General features: G+C 52.6%; 1 protein-coding gene and 1 pseudogene across 1 annotated transcript; both read left to right on the forward strand.

The window, feature by feature from the left end:
• Positions 1 to 785: 785 nt before the first annotated feature.
• LOC147987404 (uncharacterized) lies at positions 786 to 6,097 on the forward strand. Its single transcript, XM_087542368.1, has 3 exons — positions 786 to 1,058; positions 2,364 to 5,111; positions 5,462 to 6,097. Exons 1-3 carry the CDS (start codon positions 786 to 788, stop codon positions 6,095 to 6,097), a joined length of 3,657 nt encoding a protein of 1,218 aa, XP_087398494.1.
• A 5,398-nt stretch (positions 6,098 to 11,495) lies between these two features.
• Positions 11,496 to 12,094, forward strand: LOC147987405 (senescence-specific cysteine protease SAG12 pseudogene; annotated as a pseudogene).
• Positions 12,095 to 12,551: the final 457 nt, after the last annotated feature.

Here is a 12,551-nt window from a genome sequence, read left to right on the forward strand (position 1 = left end):
CACCGGCGACCATCCCCGCTGCTACCTCCATCTCCTTCCTCTCTCCCTCGTTTTCTTTTCTCTCTCTCTCTCTCTCTCTCTCCCTCTGGATTGACTCACCCTCCCATGTTCTTGCATGTGCAGGTCGTCGTCATGGACGACCAGGAGCTCACCGCCTTGGATGCGAAGAGGAGCCCTATGCCGCCGCCTTGCTCGGCCATGGATCTGGGCCCTGTGCAGCAGCCGTCGCTGGATCGGGTCTCCCGCCGCCCTTCCGCACCTCCGGCGACCCCTGCCGGCGCTGAATCGAACCATTGCTGCCATTGACAGCTAGCACGCACGGGATCAAGAATATCTTTTGTTTTTGAAATTAATAATGGTAGCGCGGGTAGCACACACGCTACTACTAACAGGCGTAATAGTAGCGCGGGTGCACATGCGCTACTACTACAAATTAGTTGTAGCGCCGTAGTAGTAGCGCGGGCACCCGTGCTACTACTAGCTGTTTAATCCGCGCTACTACTAGGCTTTTTCCTTGTAGTGCACCCGAGGGGCCAAGTTCGGCTATTTAAGCCGGACGTCTACCCTCAACCCTAACCGCATCCCGTTTTCGCTCTCCTTCGTGGCACCACCCACCCATCTGCTTGCAGCTCGCCATTCATAGCTATGGCCCGACAGCGGATAACCACCTACATTATGCTCATTCCGGAGCACCGGCTGTAGCTCTCAGAGGAGATTCGGGCACGTAGTGCCTGCCTTCGGACTCTTCGAAGCATGAGGAGGAGGAGCAGGCATTGGCCGCGGTGATGGAGGAGGAGGTGCCAGATGCGGGGGTGGAGGAGGAGGGCGAGGCGAAACCGGTGCTTCCAATTGCCCGAGCCAGATTCGGCATGGCCGATGTGCTTGCCGAGTTTGAGGTTGCCAAAGTAGAGGAGGCGGCCGAGCAGCAGGCAATCCTGGACTTCCTCCGCTCGGAGGCGGAGGTGAAGGCAAATCGCCGCTACATCCACGACCGACGGACAAATGTGGTCGCAATCTTTGCGGACATGGAGTCTGCCGAGGAGGCGGCCATCCGTCAGGTGGCTGGTCCGTCCACAATACCAGCACAGAAGCCGTTTACATCTCCGAAGACGAGCAGGCTAGGTCTACGTAGCATGTATTTGCGTACCTTTTGTGTGTTGCATGATCTAGTATGGATTTTGAGGAGTGAAGTCTGAGGACTGAATTTTGCTAGGTTAGGTTGTAGATGCTCTTGGAGCCGGTCAAAAGGCGCGATGTGTGGATGTCCAATGAAGTGAGGAGACCTTTTGCGGTTTTGCCCCGATCCACGATTCAGACGTGAGAGCTTGCCGGTGAGGCTGCACTCCGGCCGTCCGGCGGCAGCGGGCATGGAGGGCCACTCTCTGGCCACCACGAGCTTTGGGCAGTGTGGGTCCGTCCCTCGCAATTCATAAGGCGTGGAGCAAGAAAAGCAGTGGGATCGCGCCACGGCGCGGTCCGGGAAGACGAGACGAGATGAAACCCTAGGCACCGCGGCGGCCGGATGCATCTGTGTCGGTGATCGGAGGCGTGTCGTCGGAGCGCGCGCCGGAGAGAAAACATAGAGGCTGCAATCTCGCGACTTCAATTACCCCACAGCGGATCGTGTTCGTGTACAAGTAGGATTCCGGTTCAGGTGAGTGCATGATTACTCCGGCTCAAATTCCACTTCTAATTCCGCTGGCCCTTCTCCTATTCCCAATATTTATTGGATCCATGGTCGAGGGAGGTGCAGGCAAGGCAGGCATGTTTCGTCCGGCGTTCGGAGTCGCGGCGAGGACCCTGCTGCGGCGGTTCTGCGGCCAGGCCACGGCTGCTCGATCTCTGTCGAGGCCGGTCGGAGCTAGCATGCTAAGATACCTACACGTACATACGCCCTCTCGTTTAATTTGCTCTCTCTCTCTATATATATATAAGCCTGCAACATGAGGGGCTGTGACAGGGACTGGGCGATGGGCGACGGGGCGACAATCCTTCGGCCCCTTCCGCCCCCTCCTGATCCGCCACCGGCGGGGCGATCGGCGCCGCCGCGGCCTGCTCGAGAGGAGTCGCCGCTGTCGGGGAGGTCACCAGAGGCCGGCGGATCGCCGGATCCGCAGACTGCGGCGGAAATCGGGGGGTTCCTCCATCCGACCAAATGGAAAATCTTCTTCCAGGATGTCCGGGATGGCGGCCGTAGTGCGGAGGGAGTTCTCTACTCGTACTACCCGTCGAGGTGGACGGTGGTGCGCGATCTGGATGGTGACATCCTCGGAGGGGTGTACCTCAAAGCCGATGAAAAGATCAACGAAGGTACGCGGTTGCTCATTGATGTTTTTGATGTTACAGTTCATTCGCGTGTGTAGGAGGAACCGGAGATTCTTGATCACGTTGACTTGATCGATCTCACGGAGGATCCAAAGCCCTCGAAGCAGCGGTTCGGGGGGCGCTTTTGGGTATTGGCTGAAGAGGACGATGAGGTGACGCTCGTGGACGAGCCCGAAGTGAAGGAGGAGTGCCCGGCGAAGCCGGCATCAACTTCGCATGTCATCTCGCCTCAGATGATGGGGACTGAGGCGACTCGGGAGGCGCCCGCGGCGATCGATGCGAACCGGCCGCCGGTGTCTTCTGACCCTCCTACGAGCCGGAGAACGGCGGCGACGGCGATCCGACCATGGAAGGGCCCCTTGCCTAAGGTTAGTCTCCCGAACTTAACAATTTTCGATCTGATCCGTCCGGATTCTTGGACTACGATTACTAGAAGGAAGAAGGCGCGTCGGCCAGTGTCTCGATCGGCGCCGGAGGGGAATGCGGCAGCCATGCCGGCGATCCCGGCGATCCAGATCGCGACGGCGCGTCAGGAGCGTTTGAAACACTTGTTGGGCTTCTGTGGGCCGGTTTTGCCTGAAGCATCAACATTGTCTGTTGGGCCCGAGACTGCTGGGTATGAGGCCCAGGCAGGTCCGGTTTCCACGAGCATTTTTCTCGATCGTGCATGCGATTCCATCGATCGTGCTGCTCTGGTTTCGTCCCAGCCGCGCGCTAGGGTTCGCAGGCAAGGGACAGCTGGGTTCCGATCTTCTGGTCTCGGCCGTGCAAAGCGCATCCGCCCTCTTGCCTCTGCAGCCGGTCGGGCAAGGAGCGTCCGGCCGCTCAGTGAGATGGCTGGTTGTGGGGCAGCGCCGCCGCCTGCCATGAAAACCAATGCAGCAGGTAGGGGTGGGGCGGCCCCGCCGCCGGTGGCGGGTGCTGGGCGAGGAGCCCCGGCGCCGCCCGGTCAGAGGCCACCGGCGGGTGGTGGAGTTGCGCCGGCTAATCCGGGCCGAGGCGCTGGCTACCCGGGTGTCCGGCCACCGGGGCAACTGCCCCCTGTTGCAGGGCGGGGCAGGCTGAGGCCGCCTGCATCGGGTGGGGCGCCCGCTGCTCAGTCAGCAGCGGGTCGTGCTGGCCTTCGGCCGCCGGCGCCGGCCGTGGCTGCAGCGGCTCAGGTGGCCCGCGGCGGTACTGCCCATGGGGTGAAGCAGACACCTTCGGGCGGTCCGGCTCGTACTGCTCCTCCGCCCCACTACGTCGCAAGGCTGGCTCAGAATCGCGCGGGTCCGACGCAGACGAGACATAATTCCAGCAGCGGAGAGCCCAATGATACGCCACGAGGCCAGTGGGGGGATGACGGGTATGATGCATATGGTGACGGACAGCATCGAGGTTCCTCCTCTACGGGTGGAGGTCGTGGATTTGCCTGGCAGAGTGACGGGTCTGCGGAGAGACCGTTTCTTGGCCCTTCAGGCGGTTTTGTCGAGGGGGCCTCAGGCCCGGACCACCGCCAGAGAGGAGGCTATCGTGGCCATCGTGGTGGCCGGGGTGGGGGCCGTGGGAGATATCGCCGACCGCCTCCGCCTAGGACAGTTGATCCTGCGGCGTCTGCAGTGGAGCCCGACCATGCTTCTACTGAGCTTCCTCCCCAGGCGATGGAGGTGGTGAATGCCTTGGGCAGTGTCGAGGTTCCTGAGGCTGGGAAGGTGGTTGAGGATACCGACAGGCCCGATGCTGAGAGGGTGTCCAAGTATGCGCGCAAGAAGGAGAAGATGCTTTGCTACCATTGTGGGGAGAAGGGCCACTTCATTGCTGAGTGTGTGGCCGAGCTGTGTGACACGTGTGGCAAGCCGGCTCATGCCTCGGGGGAGTGCCCGTTTTTGCGTGACCAGGCTCCGTCGCTGACTGTGTATGGAGTTTACTGTGCCGAGCTCATGTTTTTTGAATCACGGGCTGCGCGAGAGATTCCGGAGGAGACCCCGAGCCTGACTACCGGGGTTGTCAAAGCTACCCAAGGAGAGGTCACTGAGGCTCAGATCGTGCGGAGGCTTCAGGAGCTGGCTCCGGGGGACTTTCGGTGGGAGCTGGTGGTTCTCGAGGATAAGATCTATAAGGTCGACTTCCCCACGGTGGATGACCTGCAGCGGTTGTTGAGCTTTGGTTTGTGTCGAGTCCCTGGCACTTCGTGCATTCTGGAGTTCCACGAGTGGAAGAAGGTGGAGCCTAAGGGAAAGCCGCTTATGCAGGTCTGGTTGCGGTTTGTAGGGGCCCCGTCTAAGCCTTTGCAGGATGTTCGAGTGGTGGCCAGTTTGGGCACGTTGGTTGGGAAGACGGAGAGAGTTGATATGGCTTTTACTCGGGCTCATGGGGTGGCCCGGCTTTTAGTCAGTGTTCTGGATATTGAGTTCGTGCCTGATGTGGTCAAGTGGACCTATAGGGGCGAGGTGTTCCCGCTCGATGTTGAGTTTGAGGACACTGATCTGTTTGCAGATGCGGTTAATGGGAATGATGTTGATATGCATGAGGGTGATGGCGATGCGGGCGCCAATGGGGCGCAGCCTGATGAGTCCGCACGAGAGGGGTCTAATGCCTCTCGCCCAGATGCTCAGTTGCACGGGGATGGGACCGGGGTTGAGCCGGCAGCATCGCCATCGGTGCCTATGACCTCGTTGCGGTTCGGGTCTTTTGAGCCAGCATCAGTGCCGCCTAGGCTTTGGAGTGACCGGGTTGACTCCGATGATTTGTTTGAGCGCACGCTTCCTCTATTGGAGTTTGAGGGGGCTGGCGGTTCTGGTCGCTTGGTGAGGGCCTCATCGGTTAGGACTCTGGATGGAGATGGGGTGGGGGAGCCGGAGGTCGCTTCTCTCTCCCTTCCTTCTCTTGTGGTCGAGACTCCGGTGCGGATGGCTACCTGTGAGCTGGTGTGGGGGGGAGGGGGTCGGGGCAGGAGGCCTTGATGTCTCCCCTCCATATCCCGACGCCGGTGACGTCGGTCACGTTGGGGTCGGCCAGCGCTGGGGGAGGGAGCCCGAGGCAGGTGGCCTCGGCTCCTGCTACTCCGGTGGTGGCGGCGACTCCTGCGCCATTTTCTGCGTTGGGGGAGGGGCTAGGGCAGGAGGCCCTGGCTCATCCTTCTTCCCCGGCGGTCTAGAGGACCGCCTCTCCTTCGCTGATAGTTCTTCCGTCTGCACCGGCGGATGGGGCGGGAGGAGGGCGTGGGCAGGCGCCCCCTGTCATCCCCTCCCCGTTCGCACCGGTGGCAGAGGACCCCGGCGTGGGGCACCCATCTGTGGGGCTTGGGAGCACGCAGCCGCCTCCTCTGGTAACCTCGGTTGACCCTTTGAGGGATTCAGCGCCAGGTTTTACTAGGAAGGAGGTTGTTGCTTTTGGCGGGATCCCGGACCCTGTCTCGACGGGGAGACGGACGAGCGCTCGCATCCCCGAGCTCCCGGAGGTGGATGATATGCAGCAGCGGTGCGCTATGAGGGCGGCCAAGCTTCACGAGGCTGCATCATCTTCTGGTATGTCCGTCAACGTTTCTAACTCTTTATTGCATTTTTCTAATGAGGAGATTATAAATAATGCAAACCAGTTAGGAGTTTCACTAGGTGCCACGGATAGTGAGATCAATAATTCGGTCAATGATCTGTTAGATTTAGAGACGGAACGTGTCTTAGAGACTATTCGTAATCTTGCAGCAGTTAAACCGATGAATGATGATGAGATTGATGCGTTAGGGGTTAGAGTGCTAGATAATCTGTGTGCGGATCTAGCACCTCCAAATTAGATGGTTGAGGATGATGATGTACCCATCGAGATTGACGCTGATAATTTAAGTCCACCCGGTTATGAGGACCGAGAGGCAGAGCCTAGTAAACCAACACGTAAGTGGAAACGGAAGATCTATCCTGATTCCGCGGTTCGTAGGAGTGCTAGGATTCGAATTACTAAAAAATTCCATGATGAAATATGAGAGGAATTTTTTGGAATAGTAGAGGTCTGAAGGACTTGTCTAAAAGAAGGTTCCTTGCTGAGGCAGCTTTAGAGCAGAAGTTAGATTTTATCGCTCTATCGGAGACTGGTAGAGAAAACTTTGCGCCCCAGTTTCTTTCTTCCCTTATGGGTGGTATTGATTTTGATTGGCATTGCCTCCCTCCGCGAGGTAGATCGGGTGGTATCTTACTCGGTGTGAGATGCGATTCGCTTGAAGTCCGAAGTGTAGTGATGGGTGACTTTGCGGTAAAGTTTCGAGTCAGGTCCAAGATAGATGGTTTTAACTGGGCTTTGGTGGCGGTTTATGGTGCCGCACAGCCCGAGCTTAAACCGGAGTTTCTGGCGGACCTTGTTCGAATCTGTGGGTCAGAATAACTTCCAATTTTAGTTGGAGGTGATTTCAACATCATCAGAAGGAAAGAGGAGAAGAACAATGATAACTTTGACGGCAGATGGTCGTTTATGTTCAATACCATTATTGAAAGCTTGGATCTGAGGGAGATTGAGCTTTCTGGTAGAAAGTTTACCTGGGCTAACGCTCTGCCAAATCCGACTTATGAAAAACTTGATCAAGTTCTTGCAAGCGTGGAGTGGGAACAAAAGTTTCCTCTGGTTACGGTGCAAGCTCTCTCGAGGGGAATATCCGATCACACACCCTTGTTCATGGACTCAGGGGAGCCGAACCACGTGGGTAACAAGAACACCTTTTCTTTCGAGATTTCATGGTTCGAAAGCGAGGGGTTCTTGGATTTGATTGCCAGGGAATGGGCTAGAGGTGCAGGAGGCGCGACTGCGATCGAGCGTTGGCAGAATAAGATTAGGCATTTGAGAAGTTTCTTACGGGGATGGGCTAAGCACCTCAGTGGTGTGTATAAGATTGAAAAGGATAGACTCCTTTCTCTTATACAGGCCCTGGACATAAAGGCCGAATCCATTATTATTACTGCCTGCTGAGCTTCAGGTTAAAAATGAGGCGGAAAAGAGGTTGAAAGAACTGCTCCGCGAAGAAGAATTGAAGTGGGCTTTGCGTCCTAAAGTGCGCAAAGTGGTCCAAGGGGACGCAAATACTCAATTCTTCCATTTGATAGCTAATGGGAAGCACAGAAAGAAGCGCATCTTTCAGCTTGAACAAGATGAGGGCACTATTTTAGGACAAGACAACCTAAAAACGTATATTACCGAGTATTACAAGCAGTTATTTGGACCCCCGGAGGATAATTGTGTGTCCCTCGATGAGTCTAGGACTGAGGATGTGCCTCAGCTAACGGCTGCCGAAAATGATATTCTGGTTGCCCCGTTCTCAGAGAAGGAGGTGTTTGATGTTATTGCACAGATGAAAAACAATAAGGCTCCAGGTCCGGATGGATTCCCGGCCGAGTTCTATAAAAAGTGCTGGCACATTATTAAGGGGGATTTGCTACCTATGTTCCATGACTTGTTCTCTGGACAGCTTCAGTTATTTCACTTGAATTTTGGAGCTATCACATTGCTTCCTAAGAAAACGGATGCTGTGAGAATTGAGCAATTCAGGCCGATATGCCTCCTCAATGTTAGTTTCAAAATTTTCACCAAGGTAGGGACTAATAGGCTCACACAGATTGCGCATTCTGTGGTGCAACAGTCCCAAACTGCTTTCATGCCGGACAGAAACATCCTTGAAGGGGTGGTTGTCCTGCATGAAACGCTCCATGAAATCCATTCCAAAAAATTAGATGGAGTAATTTTTAAGGTGGATTTCGAGAAAGCGTACGATAAAATCAAATGGTCGTTCCTCCAACAGTCATTGCGTATGAAAGGTTTTGATGAAGCCTGGCGCCGACAGGTTGAATCATTTACGCAAAAAGGTAGTGCGGGAATTAAAGTTAATGATGACATAGGTCATTACTTCCAGACACATAAAGGCCTAAGACAAGGAGATCCGATGTCCCCTATCCTATTTAACATTGTGGTGGATATGTTAGCAATTTTGATTGGAAGGGCTAAGGAAAATGGTCAAGTAGGTGGATTGATACCTCATCTCGTTGATGGAGGTGTATCCATCCTTCAGTACGCAGATGATACAATTATCTTTATGGAGCATGACTTGGCCAAGGCGAGAAATATGAAGCTTGTGTTATGCCTATTTGAACAATTGACCGGGTTAAAGATTAACTTTCATAAGAGCGAGCTGTTCTGTTTTGGTAGAGCTAAAGACGAACAGGAGGCTTATAGGCAATTGTTTGGGTGCGAGTTGGGAGAGTTGCCCTTCTCTTACCTGGGGCTTCCAATCCACCATCGTAGGCTGACAAACAAAGAGTGGAAGTGCATCGAGGACCGATTTGAGAAGAAACTGAGTTGTTGGAAGGGTAAGCTCATGTCATACGGAGGCCGATTAATCCTGATTAATTCGGTGCTCACGAGCATGCCTATGTTTCTCCTATCGTTCTTTGAGGTCCCAGTTGGTGTTAGGAAGAGACTGGACTTCTATCGATCGCGTTTCTTTTGGCAGGGTGATGAGCTTAAACGAAAATATCGGCTTGCTAAATGGGATATCATCTGTAGACCGAAAGACCAAGGGGGTCTCGGTATTGAGAATCTAGAAATTAAGAATAGATGCCTTCTTAGCAAGTGGCTGTGGAAGCTCTCAACGGAGAATGATGCCATGTGGGCTCAAGTCCTTCGTGCCAAGTACCTCCAGACAAAAACTTTGTCCCAGGTTACAGTCAGGCCGACTGATTCACCCTTCTGGAAAGGTTTGATGAAAGTCAAACAAGCTTTCTTTAATAGGATGAGGTTTGCTATTGGAAACGGCTCTAGTACACGTTTCTGGGAGGATACTTGGCTCGGCGAAACACCTTTGGCCATCCAATATCCGTCTTTGTACCGTATTGTTCAACGACGTGAAGTGTTCGTCGCCTCGGTATTTCAATCTATCCCCCTTAATATTCAGTTCCGACGGACGCTAGCGGGCAATCGTTGGGAAGAATGACTCCGTTTAGTTAGGAGACTGATGGAGGTCCAACTATCTCAACAACCCGATGAATTACGCTGGAAATTGACTAGGTCTGGAGCATTCACTGTTAAATCAATGTACATTGATGTTATTAATTCGAACTCCATTCCTACCTCTAAGCATGTTTGGGCTGTCAAAGTTCCTTTGAAAATAAAAGTGTTTATGTAGTTTGTCCATAAACAAGTTATTTTAACAAAGGACAACTTGATAAAGCGTAATTGGAAAGGACCTACTAGGTGTAGTTTCTGTGATCGGGATGAGACTATCAAACATCTCTTTTTTGATTGCCCGTTGGCCAAAGTACTTTGGCAGACGGTCCATATTGCTTTTAATATCAACCCACCGAATTCTGTTAACGCGTTACTTGGGACATGGCTTAATGGGATTGAGCCTGACTTAGCGAGACACATTCGGGTTGGAGTTTGTGCTTTGCTGTGGACTATCTGGACTTGCAGAAATGATTTGGTTTTTAACAGAATATCATGTATACATTTTTTGCAGGTTTTATTCCGCACTACGGCTCTGATCCGTTCCTGGTCGCTACTCACCCAGACGGAGGCCAAGGAGGATTTGGTTACTGGGTCTTTCCGATGGAAGATGGTAGCTCGGGATATCTTCAACCGGTTTGGATGGCGGTCATGTAATAGGATAGGCATGTAGTTTACCTATCTAGTTTTAGCCAGCCGGTTGTGGCGTCTGTTCATGGCTAGTGGGTGTTTCTAGCCTTCTTTGGCTCTGTGTGAGCTTTTTTCCTTTTTTCTCATTACTTTTGGAGAACTTGGAACCATGTTGGCACTGCGTTTTTTTTTTAATAAGATGGTCGTATGCATCTTTCTGATGCAGAGGCCGGGGAATTCCCCTTTTTCGAAAAAAAAAATATATAAGCCTGCGTGTGTTGGATGAAATTTTTGTTCATCAAATTGCAGTCTCAGCAGGCGAATGCTGCAGTTGCTACTGCTGGCCACCGCTATGGCCTTTTTCGCAGGTACCTCAAACCGCATGCCATGGCAATAGCCGGAGTTGGTGTTGGACTTTGGTACACCAACAAGAAACTCCCCCGGTTATACAATGGACTTTGGTACGATAAGATTATGAACAAGAGTCCCATCCTGTCAGAGATTGGACTTTGGTATGATAAGATTATGAAAAGGGACCTACCTCCATCAGAGATTGACTGGGATGTCCCTTCCGGTGCCGACGTCTCTGAAGCTGACTGGGTTAAAACTTGTGTCGTCTCTTCGGCAGACTGGGTCGCCGAGGTTGATTGAGTTGAAGCTGGTGCGGTCTCTCCGGTTGTGAGGAATCAACGTCATTGTGGTGAGTGTCTTGGGCATACTTATTCTGTGCTGCAAGCTAGTGTGTGTTCTATACTGTTCTACCATTAGCGGATCAAAGTTATTTCCTATTGCGTGCAGCTTAGCTAATTCTGGGATGCAGCTACCATATAGTGCTACCGTATATATATATATCAGCAGTCCAGCGCATGGATCCCTTCACGTTACAACTCGCAACCACGTTATACGACGCGTTTGGTTCAAGCAGAGGTAACGTATTCAGTATTGTAATGAGAATACACTGTATTAGATCAGAGATAAGCGAATACGTGATGTGTTTGGTTCACACAAGGAAAGGGAAGGGGAAACAATGGCGCCGCCGCCGGCGGCCGACCGTGTAGAAGATGCCCCAGGGGTGGCTGCGGGGATGGCTTGCGATGAGAAACGAGATCACCGGCTGCTCATAGAGGGCTACTGATCACGACGGTGAAGGAAGATCAGCGGCGCTGCTCACGGCGGTGGCAGCGAAGGGACATCGGCGGCGCTGCTTATGGCGGTGGCGACGAAGGGACATCGGCAGCGTTGCTGCTCACGGCGGCAGCGAATTGATACGGTGGCGCTGCTGCTCATGGCAGAGGGAGGGGGGTCGCCGGCGGTGCTGCTCATGGCGGAGGGAGATCACCGATGCTACTGCCTGGTCCTCGCGGTGAAGAAACCAATCCGGAAGAGTGGCTGTGTTATTCCATACCGGGCTGTACCGGGTGTTTTCAGTTTAGTGAAGAATGTTTTGCGATTACACGGTACCTGAAACCAACCAAATCCAAACAAACGCATGTAACGCAATCGTGAGCCGGTGTAATCGGGAGACAGCGAAGAAGTCGCGAACCAAACGCGTCGATAACTTATTACTCGTGCATTTGTTGCAGGCTGCTGTTGGGCGATGGCTGCTGCAGCCTCAGTCGAGGCTATGCATTACCTGAAGACCTCCAAGTCAATCTCGCTATCTGTTCAAGAGCTCATCGACTGTGACACAAAGAGCAAAGGGTGTGACAGCGGCCTCATACAGAATGCTTTAAGGTATGTACAAGAAAATGGGCTCTCATGTGAACCCCACTACCCATACAAGGGTGAGAGGAGTATATCGGGTTGCAAGCAGAACAAAATAGCAGCAACATCAAGGATATCTGGGTTTCAATTTGTCGACCCAACCGAGGATGCTCTAGAGAAAGCGGTAGCTAGGCAGCCTGTGGTTGTCAGTTTGCACTGTTCCGATGGCCTGATGAGGTACTACAAAGGAGGCATCGTGGATTATGAACCTGTCAGCGGCATGACCAACGAGGAACACTATGTCCTGATTGTTGGTTATGGCATCGATTCCAATGGCGTCAAATACTGGCGCTTCAAGAACTCGTGGGGACCAAACTGGGGCGAAGGGGGGTTTGGGAGGATCCGCAGGCATGTTGACGACAAACGAGGAGCGTTGGGGATTTTCCTGAAACAAGGAGTATATCCGGTGCTTAATTAAGGACTGATGACCTTTTCATGTAAGGCTGGATCTTTCTTTTGTTAGCAAAATTGTATCCCTTGCCCAGTTGCAATGATACATTCATTTTACCTTTGCTGGTGTAATTGCAGCTTACAATCTTCTTGTCTATGTGGTGAATCTAGTCTATGTTGGAGATCTTCCTAGCGAAACTTTATCTTCCTTCATCTATATTTTGCTAGTGAAAATTATTGCCCGTAGATCCTTCACTGTAAGACTTTGTTTGGCATTGTGATGGATAACTATAATCCCATTTGCCTAACCAGGTTTTCTGATTGTTTAGTGAGGTATATTTCCTATTTCTATGTATAGCTATTTTTTGTAACCCTTCCATGACAAATTAAAGAGTAAATTACATTTCTTTTTACCCCTACTTTGGCATTGTTTACTCTAATTACCCAGTAAGTATCTTTTCATTTGCATTAACTTGTTTATAGAA

The sequence above is a fragment of the Triticum urartu genome, chromosome 2A (genome assembly GCF_056163025.1).
Source record: "Triticum urartu cultivar PI428250 chromosome 2A, HENAU_Tu73, whole genome shotgun sequence".
NCBI lineage: Eukaryota > Viridiplantae > Streptophyta > Magnoliopsida > Poales > Poaceae > Triticum > Triticum urartu.

Coding starts and splice junctions, on each gene's coding strand:
- LOC147987404 (XM_087542368.1), top strand. CDS start 786: ATGGAGGAGGAGGTGCCAGATGCGGGGGTGGAGGAGGAGGGCGAGGCG. Junction 1,059..2,363: donor AGGAGGCGGCCATCCGTCAG/GTGGCTGGTCCG, acceptor TCGCGTGTGTAG/GAGGAACCGGAGATTCTTGA. Junction 5,112..5,461: donor CTGGCGGTTCTGGTCGCTTG/GTGAGGGCCTCA, acceptor CCGGCGGTCTAG/AGGACCGCCTCTCCTTCGCT.